Source organism: Lygodium microphyllum, chromosome 28 (genome assembly GCF_053477565.2).
Source record: "Lygodium microphyllum isolate KBCC chromosome 28, Lygodium_microphyllum_v1.1.10, whole genome shotgun sequence".
NCBI lineage: Eukaryota > Viridiplantae > Streptophyta > Polypodiopsida > Schizaeales > Lygodiaceae > Lygodium > Lygodium microphyllum.
Window position 1 is genome coordinate 21496685 of NC_141162.1, and position 23162 is coordinate 21519846.

Genomic DNA, 23162 nt, shown 5'->3' on the forward strand with positions numbered 1-23162 from the left:
TGCGTTGGGAGGAGAAGCCTCCATGGTAGTAGAAAACAAGTCTCCAAGGAAAGATAAAACCACAAAGCAACAACGAGCTTCCCATGTCTCTAGTCCAAGAGGGGCTGTTGCAACCTGCGTCTTAGTCCTAAACTGAAATACAAAACCTTACAAAGAGATTAGAATTTGTGAATCAAAGTTTCATAGTAAGATGCTTCAGTGCAAAACAAAACAAAAGTAAAACTAACATGAATGATGAGCAAAGTAAAGAAATGTGTGAATGTGTGAATGTGTGAATGCAACAAAAGATAAAAATGAAGGAAATCTTAAAGCTTAAGTAGCCTAAGGAAGAGTACTAAGGAAAGTCTAGACTAGCCTAGAGTACCCCAAGGGTGCTAGCCGAAGTGCACGGCCACCATCATGCACGTCCACTATCAGCAAGTTTGCCAATGAAACTCATGGCAAGGTCAGCTAGTGATCCTAGGAGGGGGCATAGCAAGAGACCTCAGAAAGGTGGCTAGAAATGCCTATGGTGAGAAATCTAATGGAGTGGGTTTGGCAGACCACTTGCCCAAACCTTCAAGAGACCCATAAGGCTTGGAAAAAGAGGGTTGTCCATATGCTACATATCCATGGCATGCCACTTAAGTGTGATTATATACCAAACGGAGCAAGAGAAATCGATGCAACAATTGGAGGTATAGCCTTGATCAACTGTCCAGGCATAGTACCACTTGCGGATGAAATTGCAACCTTATATGGATTCTTAGCTAGAAGACCTTGGGCCTTGATGTGACACTCCTTGCCTACATGGCCTGAGCGTTGGTAGTGTGTGCCAAACCTATCCTTTTTAAGGAGTTACTACCATAGAGGTTTACATTCTTTGGTTCCATCTAAGGAACCCTAGTTTTGAGTTGCCTTTTAGTCCTAAGAGTTCTTGCCACCATTGGATTTCCCCTTCAAAGTACCAAAGCCCCTTCTGAATAGGAAAATGGAGAAGAGGTCTTTTTGTGGACTTGATTATACAACCTTGCGTAATGCAAGAAATGACATTCGAACTCAAACAAAGTTGGCAAATGAGATAATGAAATGATACATAAAATGGAAGCATTTAGGAGACAGCTTGTTAAAGAAGAATATAAGCTAATCATCGTTTGTCTTCGGTGAGCCAATAGTGGTGAACTCAACAAGGAATAGCTGCCTATATTTGGCCAACTTGACTTTAGATTATCCCCTTCCTTAATAGAAAACTCTTGCAACTCATAATCGAGATTGATATGTTGAGTTCAATCTCTCTCCGCATAGCGATCAAGGAGATGACTCCAACGATTGCATGCTAGGGCAAGTGCTATAACTGTGAGTAAAACTCATGAAGTTTCAAGTATCCCCTATATTAACTCAACATTTGTTGTAGCATTGCGAGCTCTCCATTGATGGATATGGTCCTCTAGACCAATCAAAGAGTCCGGCATACCTAAGAGGCTAATGGAATGAGTGGTGCATCTCTAGGGGAAGTGAGGAGGATACCCAACACAACCATCTCATGATAGATAGATGTGTTCACTTGTGGGTGTGTGTAAGGTACAATGTTAATGGATGTATTCCCAATATCGATAAATTAGGTTGTAGAGTGGCATTCACTTGGGGGTAGCTAACATGTGATACTTTTTTTAAAAAACTAATAGGAACAAAAACAGATGATCCTAATCTAATTTTACTTGATGCAAATGTGGAATTTAGACCTGCATTATTGAAAGAAAATGAAAGAGAATCTGCAAAAAGAGACGGAAAGGGAGGGAATTGCGAATCATCAATACCAACTCCATGCTCAAATGAAACACAGGGTGTAATATCAAGTATAAATTGGTAAGTCTCTCTCTCATCGTCGTAGGGCTGGGATAGTGCTCGTTCTTCTAGATGTGCATCACGAAAGATGACCGCCACCGATATTGATTCTTTCTAGATGCATGCCATTAAAGACTTTGGATGATGCTATAGGTTCAAGCATTTTGGCTACGGTATATTTAGGAATGCAAGGCTATGGGTGAGGATATCGTTTGTAACGTATGTAGTTGTGTGCTTCATCTTTTTTGTGCTTTCTTTTACACCCACACGTGTGCAGTATGCGTTTAGAGTCTTTTATATTGAAGTTAGCATAATCAAACCTTTCGTGACTCAAGAGTATTATATGAACCTAACACCAAGCTTGGTTGTGATAAAGAAGATGTGTTGCCAATCATCCCAAATGCAGCATGTCCTCCCTCAATGGAGAGGTGGCCAGCTTCATCAATTGATCCTGACTAATACACAAGACTCCTAGGAGTGTCTTCAGAATGGTAGGAATATTTGATACTCATGAATTCGCTGAACTCTGCTTCCGTCATGAGCCCAGCGTCTAGCAAAGCTGCAAAGATAAAAATAAAGATGATGTGGTGTTCTTCTCGTTGAGGCTAAATATCACAAGGCTGTTTATAGTCATGTTTGTCATGCTTGGTAATCTCTAGCCTGTGAATCTCGATCTAAGTCATGTGGTGTAAACGCCCCGAACAACGTAGTATGCTTAACAATTATAATTTTCGCTTGTTTTCGAGATTTAATATAAAAGAGAATGAACACTTAAGCTGAAAATGAAAATTACTCACAAAATTACAGCCATGAAAATGTAAAAGTAATGGAGACAAGATTGAGGGTTGAAGATGGGCAAAACCCCCTCCCCCCCCCCTCCCGAAGGAATGTATTTCTGCTCAACCCAAGTCCCTTAAGGAAGAGCTCAATTACAATCAGCCTGAGAGTGAGGAGAAGTAATTCTCACTCTCACAAGATCATGCAAAGATGTACAAACACACATGCATTATCTATTATGCAATTATAAGAACTGATTTCTTTACAGTATGAGAGAAGAAAGAGGGGAAATCAGCCTTTCTTCATCGTTGATCAGCAGTACATGGATAGGGCTTGCTTCTTATTGCTAAAATGGAAGAAAGAGCTCGAGAACGAGGTGCTGTAATGAATTTACAGGCTTGCTGTCCTGTAAAACAGCAGTGATAGAAGAGGGAATATGGAGGAATTTGATAATGGAGAAGTGGGGGATGATGATGGGGATGGATGGGGCCAGTTTCTGGCTATCTGTGGGTGCTGTACATGAGTTTACAACAAAGAAAAATGATGCTGAATGAAGAAAAACGAGCTCTTATTTATAGGAGAGGGAAGAGCTAGTATAAAAGGGGAAAGTGGAGTAGCACAAGACAAGTGTCCAGCCACATGTCATGAGATGTGACAAGTGGTGGGACACTTGGAAACTTGTGTGACAAGAGTCATGACACTTGTCTCTTCTCTATGGCCTTCCTTTTTGGGCTGAATACTGTCAAGAATAGAAACAACCAAATTTAGTAAGCACAGTCAGAGTATAGAATTTACTATTTTTAGAATGACATCCCTATTTTTTAGGACTAGCATTTTTAGGCTAATTCGAGGCTCCTAAAATTTAGGGACCCCCCCCCCCAATATGGGTGTCATATGAAAGCTTTTTCCATGTACATCACAAAAACGGTATCAGAATCTTCATGTGACTTTCCTATGCAAAGATATATGCATTTCAAGCTTTCAGCCCACACATGCACATTGTACAAGCATTTCATGATCATGCCATCTTGTTGATTGTAACTGTCTGTTCTGGCGGATCTAGCCCACACTTCAAGGCATCAATCATTTCTGTGTGCGAATCTAACCCTGATATGCGTGAGTTCTGGTCACAGGCGCCCAATCGGGCTATATATGTAGAAGTGTAAACTATCTTTTCTCTAACCCACCGCGTGGGTCCACCATAACCTGTGACCACTCATCAGTGGCCAGCTCCAATGCACTTTTCTTTATATCTAATTAGTACAAAGGAAATAAATTTAATAAATCGTTATATAGACAAATTAATGAAAAATGATACAAATTTTGTTTCTATAGAGTTGTGACAGCCCTCTGGCTTTTATTCAGCTGTCCTCGGTTGAAAAGCTTCTTGATATGGCTGAAGAATGTCTGGGTAATCCTTCATGAATTTTTCATCTACCCACTGTGCATCTGTTGTGGGTAGATTCTTGAATTTTAGTAAGAATTTTCGTGTCACAAGGCCACTTCTCGTGGTTCGATCCTTGTGAAACAAAATTTGTTCAGGTTCCAAGAGTTGCTCTGTTTCTTCAACTTCTGGGGGATCTTCAATAATGGGTTCCTTTGGTTCTAGTCCTATGTTAAGGTTTTAGTAAACTTACATGAAAAGCATTGTGTATTTTCCAATGAGCAGGAAGCTCAAGTCGATAAGAAACTTCATTTATTTTCTCAATCACTTTGAAGGGTCCAAAGTATCTACTGGAGAGCTTTGGAAAAGATGAATTTTGACCGGAACCTTGTTTGAGCCTGCTTTTATCAAACTTTAGCAAGACATATTGACCTTTTTCAAAAGCCAAAGGTCTTCTTCGTTTATCTGCTTGCTTCTTTTGTCGCTCTTGGGCAACTTTGATAGTGGCTCAAACTTGATCCATTGCTGTTTTTAAATCTGAAGCAAACTCATCAACAGCAAAAATCTTATCTTTGGTACAAATAATTGAAGGAGGAATCACTTTACCCTGTACTATTTCATTTGGAGCTTTCCCTATGGATGAGTGCACTATATTGTTGTAAGCAAACTCCAATAATGGAAGATATTTCTCCCATTGTGACTTATGTTCACTAACATAAGCTTTCAACATATCCAAAAGAGTGAGATTCATCACCTCTGTTTGGCCGTCAGTTTGAGGATGAAAAGCTGAGGAGAACTTTAAAGTGGTTCCCAAATTCTCAAATAAAGCACGCCAAAAGTTACTTGTGAATTTGGAGTCTCTATCTGAAATGATCTCAGAAGGCATACCATGTAATCTGAAGATATGTTGAATGAAAAGTCTTGCAGCTTGTGCGGATTTCAATGTTTTATGACATGGAATAAAATGTGATTGCTTGCTAAATCGATCAATTATGACCCAAATCATATCATGGCCTTGAGGTGTTCTTGGAATACCTGAGATGAAATCCATTGTGATAGATTCCCATAGATCTTTGGGCACTGGAAGAGGTTGCAACAATCCTGGAGTCGTTTGCCTATCATACTTGGATTTTTGGCATACTAGACAAGCCTCAATAAAGTTATGTGTATCTCTTCGTAATGTTGGCCAATAAAAGTAGCGATCAATTGCACTTAGAGTGGCTGCCCTCCCTCTATGCCCTGCATAAGGGGGTTTATGACTTTCTTTAAGCACCTTTTGTCGAACAGGAAGAGTGACACAAAGGCGATTGTTCATGAGAAGGTAACCGTCTTTGATGGAATAATCTGGATGAGAACCTCCTTGCTGTAAATTTGACCAAATTGCTGCAAAATCAATATCTTCATTATAAGTATTCTTCATCATTTGAAAATCTTCATGATGAGCCACTCTAATAGTTGCAATGCAAGGCACTCTAGAAAGTGCATCAGCAACTACATTTTGTTTCCCTGGAGTGTACATAATTTGAAAATGAAACATAGACAAGAAATTTTCCCATCTTGCATGTTTCTCCTGCAAATGCTTTTGAGTCTTGAAATACTTAAGCTCTGATGATAAGTTTTAATAAGGAATTCATTGCCTAAAAGATAATGTTTCCATATCTTCAAAGCATGAACCACTGCTAAGAGCTCCTTTTCATAAATGTCATACCTTTTCTCCACATCATTTAGACGGCGGCTTTCAAAGGCTACGGCATGGCCTTCTTGATTTAGCACTGCACCAATACAATCACCGCAAGCATCTGCTTCCACCACAAATGGTTTTACCAAATCTAGAATGATAAGAACAGGTCCAGAAGTAAGAGCTGTTTTCAGCCTTGTCAAGGCTGCCTTCTCTTTTTCCTTCCATTGGAAAGAGGTCTTCTTCTTTGTAAGGTCATGAAGTGGAGAAGCCATATGTGCAAAATGCTTATCACTTTTCTTTGCTTTGATGAGCTCTTATATGATTTGAAGAATTCTCTCTCTTCAGTCTGTGTATGTGTATGTGTGTGCGTGGGTCTCCCCCCTCTCTCTCTCCTCCAAAACATCTATTGAGAGGACACTTGATCTTGATATATACTCCTAGACCTATAAATACAACCATTTTGGGATGGACAACACACATGATCGTCTATAAGGTAAAACCTATGGATGGCATATTACTCCTGGTACTCAAGGTTGCTATCACACTCCACATCTAGATATTGGAGGTTTTGCAAGCTAGATGCTTGAGGAGATCTTGCCTTGATGCTTCACAAGGTAAGGGTAAATTAGAAGGATTGTTTGATTGTTATTCACTTGTTGGAATTGAAACTTGGGTAGTTTTCTTGCAACCCATAATGCATTATGGGACTTTCAACATTCCTTTGGTTGTATCCTTTGTGGCCTTGGCATTTTTGCTATAGGTGGGTAAGGAGGGTTTATAGGGAACAACCATGAATAGGCAAGGGTTCAAAACATATTATGGCTTTTTCAAATTTTATGGGAGAGCTATTTATCTCTTCACTCAAGGACTCATCTTCGGAGGATGCCTCCAACAATGGCACACAACAAGAACCATTTGAGTTTTGCCTATGCTGCAAAATTAGTGTTTTGACAAGGTGCATCGTCATCATCCTTTCTTGGAAAGGGAAAATTAGGGTGACAATAGTCACTGCTAAAGGAAGGCTTACTCTACTTAATCCAATTCTATGGATATTTTTCCTATGATGTGATGCATTTACTAATCCAAAAGGTACCAGAGTCATTTTGTCCAACAACATGGGATCTTCAACTTCAACTGCTTCTAAGACTTTATCCTCATTAGTATTCTCCTCTAGTTGTATCGCTTCTTCCATGTCGTTTTCATTGTCTTCATCTTACTTTCATCCTTTTCTTCTACAAACTCTATCTCGGCCTCCATAGGGGCTTTATGTATGAGAAAAATAGACTCTCTGTTGTATTCTTTGCTTCTTCCTCTAGCTCTACTTTTGCCTTTGGCTCTGCTTCTATCTCTAGCCATATAACAGGGAGAATAGTACATCCATATCTCTATCTCACTGTAAGAGGTGATTTCAGAAGTCATTCCGGATGAAGAGGCGGTAATAAGAGCATAAGCCAAGAAACGACCGCACCTCATGTACATCATGAAGATGAGGCCATTCTTGGATTATCTTGATCTTTTCAGGATCCATCTGAATCCCTTCAGAAGAGATGACATGCCCAAGGTAATTTATTTTATGCATGAAAAATTCACTCTTTTTACCATTTACCAAGAGTTGATTTTGTTGAAGTAATTGTAGAACAATCTCCAAGTACTGATGATGCTCCTCTTCATTCTTGCTAAAGACAAGAATATCATCAAAGAAAGTACCGACATATTGTCGATGCTCTCTAAAGATGCGCTCCATCATTCGATTAAAGATGGCTGGTGCATTGGTTAATCCGAAAGGAACCACCAAGAATTCATAAAGACCGTATGAAGTGCAGAAAGCAGTTTTGTGTACATCTTGTGGTATTACCCTAATTTGATGATAACCACTCTTTAGATCAATGCGGCTGAAAACCTTTAAGCCTCCTAGACGATCCAAAATGTCGTCAATTCTGGGAATAGGAAACCGATTCTTCACAGTGATTTTGTTGAGGGCTCGATAATCAATGCACATCCTGAATGTGCCATCTTTCTTTTGAACAAGAAGAACCGGTGAACAAAATGGTGAGCTACTTGGCCTAATTAGCCCACGGTTGAGTAGGTCTTCGACTTGCTTTCTGATTTCTTCTTGTTGAGGACAGCTCACACGGTATGGTGCTATATTAGGAGGAGAACTGCCCGGAATAATATCAATATGATGATCTTCTGGCCTTTCTGGGGGAAGCTGATAAGGAAGATCTTCCAAAAAACAATCTTTATACTTTTCCAAGAGCTGAAGTCGCTCTTGGTTTTCAGCATTCATATTATCTTTTACATCAGTGACATAAAGCAAACAACATTGAACACAATCCTTAATTGCTCTAGAGACTTGCATATGGCTTACCATTGTTATGGTGTCTCCAGAAACTCCAGCTTGGATCTCGTACTTCTTGCCTTTGTTGGTGAGTTCTACCTTTTTTTTCTGAGAGAATATGGTTGAATCTACTCTATGATTCCGGGGCATGCCAAGAATCACATCGCAACCATCAAGGTCTCCGATACAGAAGGTATCTTCGTCACTGTAGCCTTGAATTTGAAACTTGAGCTTGCCAATGTAGGGTGTCACAGTCTTCACTGTGTCATCTTCATCGGCATTTAAAGCTTGGCGAACTTCTGCCGGAGTGTCCATCTCTTCATTCTTTAATCCAAGCTCTTTAGCTAATTGCAAGGAAATGACATTTTCATTCGCCCCAAGATCTATCAAGAATAGTGCTTGCTTACCTTGCAACTGTCCCCAAGCTTTTAATAATTTGTGCATCTCTGGAGTGTGAGTTGTGTTTGCAACTATATCACTGATAGCATTGATTTTCACTGGCGACTTAGGCTTGTTGTCAGAAACCTTGCTTTGTCCTTTGTTTGGACATTGCTTCGCTATGTGGCCAGTTTGTCCACATTTAAAGCACTTCCCTTCTTTCATGAATTCTGTTTCTATAGAGTTGTTGTCGCAACTCTATAGAAACAGAATTTGTATCCTTTTTCATTAATTTGTCTATATAATGATTTATTAAATTTGTTTCCTTTGCACTAATTAGATATAAAGAAAAGTGCATTGGATCTGGGTATGGTGGACCCACGCAGTGGGTTAGAGAAAAGATAGTTCACACTTCCACCTATATGGCCCGATTGGGCGCCTGTGACCAGAACTCACGCATATCAGGGTTAGACTCGCACACAGAAAGGATTGATGCCTTGAAGTGTGAGCTAGATCCGCCAGAACAGACAGTTACAATCAACAAGATGGCATGATCATGAAATGCTTGTACAATGTGCATGTGTGGGATGAAAGCTTGAAATGCACATTTCTTTGAATAGGAAAGTCACATGAAGATTCTGATATCGTTTTTGCGATGTACACGGAAAAAGCTTTCATATGACACCCATATTGGGGGGGGTCCCTAAATTTTAGGAGCCTCGAATTAGCCTAAAAATGCTAGTCCTAAAAAATAGGGATGTCATTCTAAAAATAGTAAATTCTATACTCTGACTGTGCTTACTAAATTTGGTTGTTTCTATTCTTGACAGTATTCAGCCCAAAAAGGAAGGCCATAGAGAAGAGACAAGTGTCATGACACTTGTCACACAAGTTTCCAAGTGTCCCACCACTTGTCACATCTCATGACATGTGGCTGGACACTTGTCTTGTGCTACTCCACTTTCTCCTTTTATACTAGCTCTTCCCTCTCCTATAAATAAGAGCTCGTTTTTCTTCATTCAGCATCATTTTTCTTTGTTGTAAACTCATGTATAGCACCCACAGATAGCCAGAAACTAGCCCCATCCATCCCCATCATCATCCCCCACTTCTCCATTATCAAATTCCTCCATATTCCCTCTTCTATCACTGCTGTTTTACAGGACAGCAAGCCTGTAAATTCATTACAGCACCTCCTTCTCGAGCTCTTTCTTCCATTTTAGCAATAAGAAGCAAGCCCTATCCATGTACTGCTGATCAACGATGAAGAAAGACTGATTTCCCCTCTTTCTTCTCTCATACTGTAAAGAAATCAGTTCTTATCATTGCATAATAGATAATGCATGTGTGTTTGTACATCTTTGCATGATCTTGTGAGAGTGAGAATTACTTCTCCTCACTCTCAGGCTGATTGTAACTGAGCTCTTCCTTAAGAGACTTGGGTTGAGCAGAAATACATTCCTTCGGGAGGGGGGGGAGTTTTGCCCATCTTCAACCCTCAATCCTGTCTCCATTACTTTTACATTTTCATGGTTGTAATTTTGTGAGTAATTTTCATTTTCAGCTTAAGTGTTCATTCTCTTTTATATTAAATCTCGAAAACAAGCGAAAATCATAATTGTTAAGGATACTACATTGTTTGGGGCGTTTATAGTGGTATCAGAGCTTTGGCTCAGTCCTCACCCCAACACTGGTAGTGCTTACAATTATAAGTTTGTTTGTTTTCAGCCCTTGCATTGAATGCTTGAGCATATTTTTCTTAGAGTCTCAATGAATCAGTCAAGTGCTATTCTTCAAGCTATTCAAAGTCTTAGAGAGGAGAATCAGCAAATTCATGAGCAACTTCTCAAACTAGAAAAAGTTGAGAATCCCAAAGAGTTCAAGGAAAGAAGCCCATCTGCTTCAAGGAGACAAAGCCATACCAATGAAAGGAGCCAATCAAGAAGTCCAACTACTTCTAAGAGGCAGTCCCATTCTACTTCAAGGCAAAAAAAGAGGTCACGTCGAAGCTCATCCTCTTCTTCAAAGTCATCTGGCGCCTACTCTGATGGACACTCTTCTAGTGACGAAGAGTCGCACCCTTCTCGTGGAAGACCTCATCTTCGTCAAAGGCATCGACATTCTTCACCCTCGTCTCCATCTTCATCCCCATCAAGCACTTCATCATCTGCAACCTCAAGATTCGGACATGGACGAAGGCATAAAAAGAAAAAGAAGACTAAGTCACTATCTCAACTTGAAAAGAACATCAAGTTCAGTATGTATGATTGTTCTCGAAATCCTGATCTTCTTCTGAAGTTTATTCGTCAATTTCAAATTTTGTATGGTCGTGACAAGTATAAAGAAAAATGATATTGAATGAAGAAAAACGAGCTCTTATTTATAGGAGAGGGAAAAGCTAGTACAAAAGGGGAAAGTGGAGTAGCACAAGACAAGTGTCCAGCCACATGTCATGAGATGTGACAAGTGGTGGGACACTTGCAAACTTGTGTGATAAGTGTCTTGACACTTGTCTCTTCTCTATGGCCTTCCTTTTTGGGCTGAATACTGTCAAGAATAGAAACAACCAAATTTAGTAAACACAGTCAGAGTACAAAATTTACTATTTTTTGAATGACATCCCTATTTTTTAGGACTAGCATTTTTAGGCTAATTCGAGGCTCCTAAAATTTAGGGATCCCCCCAATATGGGTATCATATGAAAGCTTTTTCCGTGTACATCGCAAAAACGGTATCACAAACTTCATGTGACTTTCCTATGCAAAGAAATGTGCATTTCAAGCTTTCAACCCACACATGCACATTGTACAAGCATTTCATGATCATGCCATCTTGTTAATTGTAACTGTCTGTTCTGGCAGATCTAGCTCACACTTCAAGGCATCAATCCTTTCTGTGTGCGAGTCTAACCCTGATATGCGTGAGTTCTGGTCACAGGCGCCCAATCGGGCCATATAGGTGGAAGTGTGAACTATCTTTTCTCTAACCCACCGCGTGGGTCCACCATAACCTGTGACCACTCATCAGTGGCCAGCTCCAATACACTTTTCTTTATATCTAATTAGTGCAAAGGAAACAAATTTAATAAATCATTATATAGACAAATTAATGAAAAAGGACACAAATTCTGTTTCTATAGAGTTATGACATGTGGATACATTACGAGCTCTAACATGCTGTTATGTGCTTTGACAAAGAACGCGGAGAATGTGATCAGCACATTGTCATGTGGCTGCAAACAACGAAATGCAGGGTGAACAGGTCACTGAGATGAGGTGGATGCTGACGTTAGCCAACAGCTGGAAACACGGCAATAGAAAGGGTACTAGATAGCCAGGGGGGCAGCAGGATGCAAGTCGCCGGTAACTAAAGGAGACATGGCAGAAGCAAGCAAACGAATGAACCCGCAAAAATGGGATAGATCAAGTGGGCTGTGCAGCCTCCTATTTATAGATGTGGATCCTTCCAAAGTTTGGGTGTTTTCTTATTGGACATAGAAACTTCAGTAATCTTTGAAATTTTGGGGCTGTTTTAAAGAGCTTATGAAGATTTCATGTGTAATACATCTTTTTTAGCTTAACATCCGGTACCATCCAACATACCCACATATGTTCTAGGAGTTCTTGACAACTGCCATGTAAAAAGTCACCTATGGATTGCATTTCTAGTCCTTCCAATCTTGAGGTAATCAATTCTTCTGGTTCATAATCGTAAATCTAGATAAACGCATCATGTAGTCAAATGCTTAGTATTACATAAGCAAACTCCATCTATGAAAGATGACTCTCTCAATCAGAACGGCATTAAGATAAATCATGCAGCAAAAATAGCTATTGGACTCACACAAGCATTATTGAAATCGTAACCAGCCGATTCAATGTTTGGAAACTTTGATCGAGCTCATTGTTCCCTACTATTGGAGGACTAGCATGTGTTTTCTTGCTTCCCCTTAAGTGAATAGGTTAAGGCTTCATAATCTTAGCATGGTCCCTAATGAACTTCAAAGTATGAAAACCTACTTGCCAAATAGTTTGGAGAGTAGGTCATTTAAATGCTACCCTCACCTTTTCAGGGTCTGCTTTCCAGAAACCAAACACGATGGCATGATTAAGATACAACAATGCCACTCCGCAGGAAATTGTGGTGCAGGGTTGAAGCATTCGCTCCTAAGTCTGGGCCTAAATATAAATTGTCAACTATCTAGCCTTCTACTCAAGCTCATGAAACTTCTATTAGAAGCATTGAAAAGCCTCCATGTCTGCTATTGACAAGTTGTACTCAACTGAGAGCACAGGCTGTTCAGGCTCAACAAGAGAAGAGAGAATGGGGAAAACTGCTTGTCCTACTGTCCTGAAATAAATACACAATAGGGCAGGTCTAAAGTGAGAGAGAACTGAGAATTGCCTGGATGTTGTCTAGAGAGGAAAATGTAGTATGACAGAGTTGATGTAAGATGCAAGGCTGGGAAGTCTGCAGCACTGTCACCTTTCTTGAGCATGTGTGGTCTGCAAAAAACATCATTTTGAGACCGATCTGAGGTAAAACATAATGTTCATACCTGCAGAAATTATGTCTTAACTAGTTGGTTCTATGCTATCTGTGCATGTTATCCTTTGACCAGTAACTGCTCCACTGATGAACATTATTTGTTCCACTCCACTTTTGGTTCTGCATGATTCCATGGCCACAATGCTTTATTTGTTTGGGATTGGGCTCAAGCTAAGTTCCTTGATTCTGTCTGTTTGTAGCCGTATGGCTTTTTAGGCTATTTCTTAGCTGACAGATGTCGTTTGCGTGCTGTCAGATGGCCTTTTGAATGTTGTGTGGCTTATTAGGCTGTTTTCCTAGCTGTACATGTCATTTGCTTGTTGACCAGATGGCCTCTTCTACATCCGATTGATCTTTGAAAGAATAAATAAAAAGGACCTTAGAACCACACAGTATGTCTCCTTTCCGAAGACGAGCAAGATCTTAAAGTTTTAACCATGTAAGCAAAATGTGAACACATCACAAAGATCCTTATAAAATTCACTTAACCTTGCTCAACAGCAAGCTGCTTCCAAGACTCCAACATCAGTGACCTTGTGTCTGCCTGGAGAAAACCAGAGGAGAAGCATCAAGACACAAGCATTTCTCATCCCCTATAGCATCAACATGCCCAAGCATAAGCCACTTCCAAAATGTAGTCTAATAACCAAATTGCAAGAAAAAGGCAGCTATCACAAATAAATTACCAAGACATTGTCCCATGAATAAATTAATCCAAAAGCTTCATCGGGTTTCATTGCGTATCGAATTCTTTGTAAACCCCGTTGACGCATTCTATCATTTAAGTAGTCCTGGATGTAAACCAAACCTGACATAAATCACTAATCTCTTTTATTATAGGTGGTTATAGTGTAGTTATGAACTGAAATCCAACAAAAAAGTTACCAAACTTTAAGATAGCAGGCCAATAAACTGCTTGTAACTTAATCAACAAACTCACCACATCCACTTTTAATGGGCCACGTGGCCTAAAAGTTTCAAAGCCTTCCCCATGTTCAGCACCAATATCCTGTGAAAAGAAAATTTAGCAGTGGATTGTAGCTTCTACAAACCAAAGAGTCTACATTGACACAATTTCAAGACTGTTTAAAACCCCCAAACTATAATTTAAAAAAACATGCTAGAATCATGCAACCAATTACGAGGCTGTTAAAGAAGATCAAGCTCAAAAAGTCGCATTGTCTGTGCATAGGAGGCTGGTAAAGGACATCAACCCTCAAAAAGATTGTGGTTTAGTCAGAAAAGATTGTGATATTCGTCTACCTAGGCATGAAAACACTCTAGAGAACAACTTGACACCCACACAATAACTAGCTAACTCTCACTGAAACCCTCTTTCCAAGCCCAAAACAATCCAGTCATCTACATCCACATAGCAGAAATTAGATTATGTTACTTGTATATATACTCACCCCACTCAAAATTGCAGCAATTGTAGTCACATTGCTCTTTAACAAAATCCAGCACAACTTACAGCAACCTCAAGGATCCTCATGATCTGATAGCTCGGTCCAAGTCTAGGAAGAGAGAAGAAAAGAAGTAAAGGCTGATGAAGTCTGCACCTTGTAGACTCCATTCTCCTCATGACCTACACAAAGAACCTGAATCTCCATCAAGAACTCAAAGAGTCCTTATCAAACTCAACCATGAGACCAAGAGCACAAATCTTGTGATGTGTGGGCACCACCTTGCCCATCTGGAATCAACTACATATCACCTTTGACTTTGATAGGGACCGAAGAGCTGTCACCTATGAGAATTTGCCCATGCATTGAATGCATATAGGCAATACCATCTTGGAAGGAGTCGTATGGCAGGAAGCACCACTTTCTACAATCAACTTACGAGGTTCGGGGGGTAGCATTGCTACATCAAAGACCGGCAGAGAAGTATCCTCAACCCCCACTTTCATGAGGACATGTATTTTTGAAACCGCACTTAACATGTGGATTAATTTTTAATCACATGGTTAAGTAAATGTTGCACATGTGAGGTGTAACTAGGGTTAGAGTAAATTTACGAGCCTGGGACTTGAGGAAATTACGTGATGTCAAAGGCAAAAGTTGCTATAAGTTATGCCGCACAAGTACTTGGTGGTATCTAGTGCCATTTGTTCGCCTAGGTCATTCATTTGGCCATAAGTGTCAGTTAGTGACATCTAGTGCCAGTTGTTCACCTAGATCATTCATTTGGCCATAAGTGTCAGTTTTAGTGATACTAGGGAAGTGACGTTTAATGATACCTAACGCCAATCTGGTGGTAAAAGATGGCGTAGAGACACTCGGGAATGGAAGTTGCCTAGCCAATTTAATTATTGGCTAATCATATTATTTTTCAGAGCACCAAAATAATTATTAGATTAATTTTCAGTATTTAAAGACTGAAAATTAATATTCACTTATGGATAATGCTGGAAAAACCATTTGGGAAGGCTGCCACTTGTCAAAAATGCCCATAAAGGCTAGTGGGAGGCTGAAGAAGAGGAAAAATGTGACCATTCTACTATTGTGAATGGTGGGGAGCTGTTGGAGCTGATTGGAACAGTTTTTTCTCCATTTTCCAGCAAGAAAGAGCAAGTTGGTTACTTGTGACAACTCCTGGGACCCTTAGTATCCCAAAATCCTGTGGCCCGTTTGGGAGCTGGTTATCTAGCGCCGGATAGTGATTCCAGTCGTTCTCCTTCCCGACTCGCGCGCACGGCACACTCCAACAGCTCTCACCTCCTCCTCCTCCTCAGACCTCTAGCTCCCGTCTCCTCTTGCTCTTGCTCTTGCTCTTCCTCTTCCTCTAAGCTCTTCTTCTCCTCCTCCTCCTCCTTCTTCTTTCTTCTTTCTTCTTCTCCTTCTCCTTCTCCTTCTCCTTCAAAGTTTAATCCATTACCTAGGTCCTAAAGGCTAATCATATCATGGCGCCGGACCCATATTGGTGGCACGTCACTCCAATCAAGGGATACGAGGGCTCCAGCAGATCAAAGAAGTGGCAGTGTAACTATTGTGGATTGGACAAATCGGGGAGTGTAATGCGCATGAAAGACCACTTGGCATGCATTCCCAACAAAGACATCACGCCTTGCGCAAATGTGCCGACAGAACTAACAGTAAGTCTCCATCTTTGGCGCCGAAAGCGTATGGGTATTGAGCTAGAAGAGAATGAATCAACACCACATCGGGCCAATGAGGCACAAGTGGGGCAAAGAGAGGCTAGTGGGCCTAGTGGCGCTAGCCAAATTGGAGGTGCCAATGGCCCATCAAAAAGAAGTGCATCCATATCTGTATCGGGTCGAAGTGCAAAAAAGACCCCGTTGCCATCTTTTAGTGGTGGTGGGCAAAAGGGCTCCTTGCATGGTGCAAGTGTCCATGCAGGACTTCAGAGGTAGGCAATTGTAGAGGCAACTAGGGAACTCACACGCTTATTTATTCGATGTGCTATCCCTTTCAATGTGGCCACTACACATCAATGGAAGAAGACAATCATGGCAGTAAGACACATAGGGTGTGAGTAAGAAGGCCCTTCCGCAGATACATTACGCACACGGGAGCTTCGAAAGAAGAAAGCATCCATAGAGACTCAATTGGAGCCCTTGAAAGAGACATGGGTGAAATATGGATGTACAATACTATGCGATGGATGGTTAGATATGAGCCGAAGGAATGTTTACAATGTTTTGGTGTTTTCATGTAAAGGCACCATGTTCATTAAGGCCATCGATGCCTCTGCCTCAGGTCTTACCATCACAGGAGCTTTCATTTGGGAGCACATGCGACACGTCATCATGGACATAGGAGTCCAAAATGTGGTGTAGGTGGTGACAGATAATGGAAGCAATTGTGTGTCTATGGAACGTATGCTTGAGAAGGAGTTTCCTAACATAATATGGACTCCATGTGCATCCCATTGCCTTGACTTGCTTATTGAAGATGTTGGGCAAATATCTTGGGTGGATGACATTTTCAAGATGGTAACAAGCATGGTAAGATTTGTGAAGAAGAGGCCGTCCGTCACAAGTATGTTTCAAGCCAATAGCACACTTGAGCTATTGAAGCCCTCCACCACTAGATTTGCTTATATGTTTATTGTATTGGAGAGGTTGATACGAGTTTGTCCAAATTTGATACGGACCATTGCATGTTAGGAAAGGCTCACATGGAGTGAGAGAGAGTCTCCAACGGCTCTTGCTTTTAGGCGCAATATTTTAAATGAGAGTTGGTGGGTTGAGGCAAAGGCATTGGTGAAAAGTCTCACTCCTATTTACACTATATTACGCATCATTGATATGGAGGGAAGTACTTTGGGGCTTCTATATGAGTATATGGATAAAATTGGCGAGGCCTTGCTTCACAACAGCTTTTTGCCCCAAGACAAGTAAGTTTTTGTTTAACTTTTACACATGTAATTATTTGGTACTAACGACTCCTTGATGATTGATCATTATCTTAACTTCTAAGTTTTTAACTTATTTTATCTATAGAGTTGATGAGATTCGTGCAGTGTGGAATGCGCAATGGGATTGGTTCCATAAACCAATCCATGTTGTCGCACATATCTTGCATCCCCTTTGGCGTAGCGAGAAGTAGTACACTAGCAAGGAGTTAGAGGAGGGCTTTATAGAGTATATGAGGCGTCTCACAAGGGATGATATAGATATGATGAGAAGAGGATGATTTGTTGGCATTCCACAATCATTCTCTTCATTTTGGCTGATCCACAGCTAGGCTTCGCGAGACACAGCTTCAGCTTGTCTCTTGGTGGAAGAAATACAACAATTGTGCTCCTCCTTTGGTATGGACTGGTGACTTTTATATTTTGAATCTTGATTATCTAATGCATTATGCAACCTAGGTAACAAGTTCTATAATCTATTGCCCACTCAAATGTTGATTTTGCAGCATGCATATTAGCAATTGCCAATTACTTAACCTCAATCTCTTAAATTTGAATAGAAACGCATTGCCATTCGGATCCTCTCGCAAGATTGTAGTTCAGGGCATGCTAAGAGGAACTCGAACACATGGGCCCTCTTCCACACCAAAAAGAGAAACAAGCTCGCAACTGCCCAGCTGGAGCGTTTAGTGTTTTGCCATTGCAATCTCTAGCTTCTTGAGAGGACCGCTCTGTCCCTTGAGCCTTCACATGTAAATTGGTAATGATTAGTATTATGTATAATTAACTTTTTAACCTTGAGTCCTTGGCACTTGGCATTGCTAATTTGCTTGTAAGTTGGATTGTAAATTGTGATATGTATAAACATTGATAATATTGAATCTCCTCTCATATGATATATCTTTGTCTCGTTCATCTTTACAGGTGAATGTTAACAAGATTGATATAGAGAAGGTGCATGGCATTCCGCAAATACCACAGGAGGAGCGGGATATCTACTCCATGCTCTATGAGGAGCTATTGGCACCGGCATATGAGACTCGTGCACAGAGGAGAGTTAGAGTGAGGGCCACACGTAGTCGTGCATCACAAGCAGAGTCTCGACCTGAGTCTGAGGATGAGGCTGAGGCTGCTTCATCAACTTCTTGATCAGGGTCCTCGGAGTCGAACGAGGAGATAGTACACAAATTCTCAGAGTCCGGATGAGTCATAAATCATGACTCGTGATATACGGAAGTCAGTTTAGCAGTGCAGAGTCCAGACTAGAGTTGCCAGTTGTTCATTGATGTTGATACTTATAGCCTCACTGAGCTTTGGAGTTTTGACATATTATTCACATGACATAGTTACTATCATTGTATCTTGATCCCACTTATTTATGCATCTTAATTTTTGTTCCATTGTTCTTGATGTCAGTCTTCACTGCTCTTTAGTTATTCATGAGTCATGAATTCTAATTGATTTTGTTGCCTTAAGTTTTGAAAATTGAGTCTTAATTGTGTTAAGTTGTCTTAAGTTTCAACCATTGGGTCCTCAATCTTGATTCCTCAGTCTTCACTCGTGAGTCGTGACTCGTGACTCGTAAAATGTATAATGAATCATGATTTCAATCATATGGCATAAATACTCAAAGTTTTGTATGAAATTTGGGTACATGTTGTTGTAGGCATTGATATATTTACATACCCACATAATACTGTGTTTTTTTTTAGTGTACAATCCAAAACGTTGTTTCCAAAATTTGGCCAAAACTCCGAAACTCCCGTTTTTCCCATTTCTGTTTCCTCCATTTCCAAAACTCCCCTGTACTATGCAGGGACCCCCAAACTACAAGCGACAAGCATCTGCGCTACTGGCCACAGCATTTATTGCAAGCGACAATAGGAAGAGGGTTCCCAATAGCAGGCGACAGCATCTACAAACTGTTGAGATAGGGCGGCAACAGTAAATGACTGATTTTCTTTAGTTCTTCACAAAGAAAGTCTAAATTTTCTCTCCTTAGCATTCTCTCTTATCTCCCAACCTTTCTACAACCTTGCTATGAAGATTACAGCATTGAGATCACCAAAGACTGAGAAATGTCAAATTTCTTGACTATAAATCCTAATGTGCAGAGCAGAAATTAGAGTTTAGCAACAACCTCAAGAAGCGTGCCAAAAATTGGAAGCTCAAAGACTTGGATTCAACATGGCTCAAGCTGTTTTCAGCCAAATTCAAGTAGAGGGACCAATAAATCAATGAATTTGGGATATTTTTCATCTCCATCAAAGTAGGTGAAGGCCAATTGACTCCTCGAATCAAGGGGCAAATCAGATTAAAGACTTGCTGGTCATTTTGGGCAGCAAGGAGAGTTAGAATACCGAAAGAGATTGGGAAAATCCTATTGTACATCAACTTCTTCTTCAATTAAGTTAAAGAAATACCAAAAGGGGAGCCAATTTTGGAACCAACAGGGTATCCATTGTCCAAGATTGTGAGTTAATTTGCATTTCTCAATTTTGTAATCAATGTTGCTGCTGTAACTAAGTTGTAATCAAGGAATTACCAAACAAAGCACAGACTGATAAAAGAACACAGTTAGGGTTAGGGTAACTCAGAGACAATGAGCACAGTAAATAAATGAAGTGATATAACTACTGAATAATACGATACTCATGCAGCAAACACACTTTACAGTGAATGAATATTGAACCTCGAACTCCTATATCTCAAGGATCAGAGCAAGGGTAATGAGCTGGACGAGAAGCTGGATCTGATACAAACAGCAATGAGGAGAGAGAAAGACTAAAAACGTAGGTAGTAGAACTGTGATGACATGGCACGCTGTACGGCAGCAGGTCTGCACAGGAACAGCAATCGCCTGGCTGGAATCAGCTCCAAACTGCGTAAAGAGCGCTGGAAATCATGCACCAACTGATGGAGACAGCAATGGATAGCTTTGATTGAGATGTCCTCCGCTAACAGGGTGTAGACAGCAAGCTGAAACACCTGAAATCTACAAAAACGAGATTAGAGAAGAGTGAAGGGCTGGCTGCCTATTTATAGAAAATTAGGGTTCTAGATCCTCTCCCACTTAACTCTCTCAATCCGCTCCCCATTTTAGGGTTTTAGCTGAAATAAGCCTAAAATAAGTATGTTTTGGGACTCTTTAAGTGGCTAAGTGCATTTCTCAGCACAACATCATTCATATTCTCATTTACTTATTCTCATTGAGCATTCTAGATATTGTGTTCATAAGTTTATCGTGCATTTTTCATTTGTTTATGTGGTATCAAATCCAATGCTCTTCTAAAGAGTATCATGTGGCTTTCTTGAAAGTTTGTCATTCTAGAGCATGCACAAACACCTTCTGAGATGTCTTACCATCTTTATCGAAGCAATCTCCCTCAGAGCCTATTCCATTGGCTATAAAAGATCGGTACCCTTAATCTCCTCCAACAACAAAAGAGACAAATCTCCCTCCAATAGAAGATCTCCCAACAAGGCAAATGTATTTCCTCACAAAAAATGAATATACCCTAGTCCTGAGGCAAAGATCTAAGAGAATAAGACAAGGGGTTAAGTCCTTATGCTCATGATCCACCTTGCAATCCTCCTCCATCACCTTGATGTGAGAGTGCGCAACGGAAGAAGAACACGAACACAGAGGAGGAGAGAGAGAAAGCAGGGAATGAAGGAAGAAAATCTGCACTGACTGAAATGAATGCTGAATACACTGAAATGGACTGATCAGTCCCTGCACACAGCCCGAAGCGTCAGTGAGGGCACCAGATCAGGCTGATGATGATGGCAGTACCAAAGACGGAGGAAGATGACGGAGTCGGAGTGTGCACCTGCCAAAGAAGGAGGGAAGATGATAATACAACTGACTGGCAAGTGGGAAATGGCTATAAATAGCCAAAAAACCCAAAAACTGGCCGACCTGAAATTTGAGGCCATAAATATGTCCGACCAGCATTTAATGCTGATCTGACCAGCATTTAATGCTGGTAAAAATGCCAGGAATGCTCAGAAAAATCCCGAAAACGGTGGACAATGTCCAACAGGTGAGGCAGGCTGAAGAATGCAGAAACTGCCCCGGGAAATGCACATAAAATCCCGACTGGAGGAGAAAATGCACTAAAATGCAATAAACCGAGTGCTCTAGAATGAGCTACCTCCTCCTTCAAAACAAGTGATAGACAAGTCAGAGCTCCTAAAGTCCTCGTCTGACTCAGACTGAGGCTCACAGGCAGGAGATGACAAGGCATGACAAACATGACTGCTAACACTTGAGCATATGATTCTTAGTGACTAACTCTCAACCCTAAGGGAGATGCACATCAATTGGAGTTACATGTTGATGTGGATCATGACTCCTTGCTTAAAAGAGGACACACCAATTTAGTCACTGTATTGATGTACTCGCACTTCGAGAGCAAGGAGATTGCTCTCACAACTTACAAGAGAAGAACTTGAAAGAGAAATGGAAGTAGAACTTGATTGTGAGATAAATTGATTACAAGAGAACTTGATTACAAGAGAATGCTCACAAGAGCATGGCTTGATTACAGGACAAGACTCGATACAAGACAAGACTAGAACAATACAAGAACTGGAAGAGGACTTATCTCGCAGGAGTCTCACAACTGGCATTGGTAAGACTAGAGGCCTTGTAGCCCGTGACGCCTATTTATACTATAGCCTAGGGAGGTTGAGGTGAATACTTGTCGTTACAAGAGGATGCTACATGGCATGACATGCATACTAACATATGGTATGTTGACATCGGCACGATGACATAAGCAATGGTGTATTCTTCTAGAATATTCTAAAATCTTCTAGAAACTTCATGGAACCAACGCTTGTCCTAGCTTGCATACGAACCAAGAACTCTCCTTGCTTGAGCGTCCGTTACATTTTACCCCCCCCTTTCTAGCATCGAGTTCCATGAGGAGCAGTGGTGTGCTTTTGAATAGGCCATGGCTTGGTTGGGCATTGAAGATGAAATTCATGAATCTTGACAAGAGCACTTTGAAGATATGAAGCCGCTTCCCATGTTCATTTACTTGCATGGACAAGATACTATAATCTGCCTCTTGAAATTCTCAAATCCAAGATTTAATCTACTTTATATTTTTTGTGATCTTCAATTATGATTGCAAGCAATGGCTTTGGTATTCTTCCAAGGATACTAGATGTATGACATGGCTCCAAGACTGAAACATGAAATACAAGATGGATTTTCATGGACTGGGGAAGCTAGAGACAATAGGTGATTTGATTTACTTTTCCAAGAATCTTGAAGGGCTCGAGTCGTTAATAATCTAGTTTCTAGGAGAGGCAAGAAAAACGTTGATCGCATCGAAGGGCAAGAAAAACGTAGATCACGTCGAAGAAGCTAAACTTGATCTCCAATTTTGTATGATGGATGTTGCATACGAATCTTATACGCATTTCTCTTATATTTCTCTTGAGCTTGTTTGATCTGTGCTTGCAACTCTTTATGAATATCAAAGAGGTATTAAGCTAAGTCTATAGTAGCTCGATTCTTCTCCTGTGATCTTACATTATTGTCTATCCTTGGGTGTTGACCATAATTAGCAAAGAATGGTGTCAGCTGAGTAGAGGCATGAGAGGAATTATTGTATGCAAACTCAGCAAGGGATAATAGATCCACCCAATTGTCTTGATGATAGTTGATTGTGCATCTAAGATATTGCTCCAAGACTTGATTCACTCTTTCTATTTATCCATCACTCTCTGGTGATTGGCTAAAGAAAAATTCACTTGTACTCCCAGAAGTTTAAAGAGGCTTCTCCAAAAACCAAATATAAACTAGGGGCCGCGATCACAAACAATATATCAGATAA

The 23162-nt window shown here is 40.5% G+C and overlaps 1 protein-coding gene and 1 pseudogene across 2 annotated transcripts in view; one reads left to right on the forward strand and one right to left on the reverse strand.

Moving 5' to 3' along the window:
* LOC148011236 (Haloacid dehalogenase-like hydrolase (HAD) superfamily protein) overlaps positions 1-23162 on the reverse strand; it is a 70157-nt gene that overhangs the window by 41746 nt on the left and 5249 nt on the right. For both annotated transcript variants that reach the window (XM_087669951.1, XM_087669953.1), the window contains exons 3-5: positions 13871-13939; positions 13617-13721; positions 13420-13474 (exon numbers count right to left, since the gene is read on the reverse strand). In XM_087669951.1, the coding sequence (XP_087526077.1) occupies positions 13420-13474; positions 13617-13721; positions 13871-13939 (229 nt within the window). The remainder of the gene's footprint in view (positions 1-13419; positions 13475-13616; positions 13722-13870; positions 13940-23162) is intronic.
* LOC148011237 (uncharacterized) lies at positions 15836-18459 on the forward strand (annotated as a pseudogene).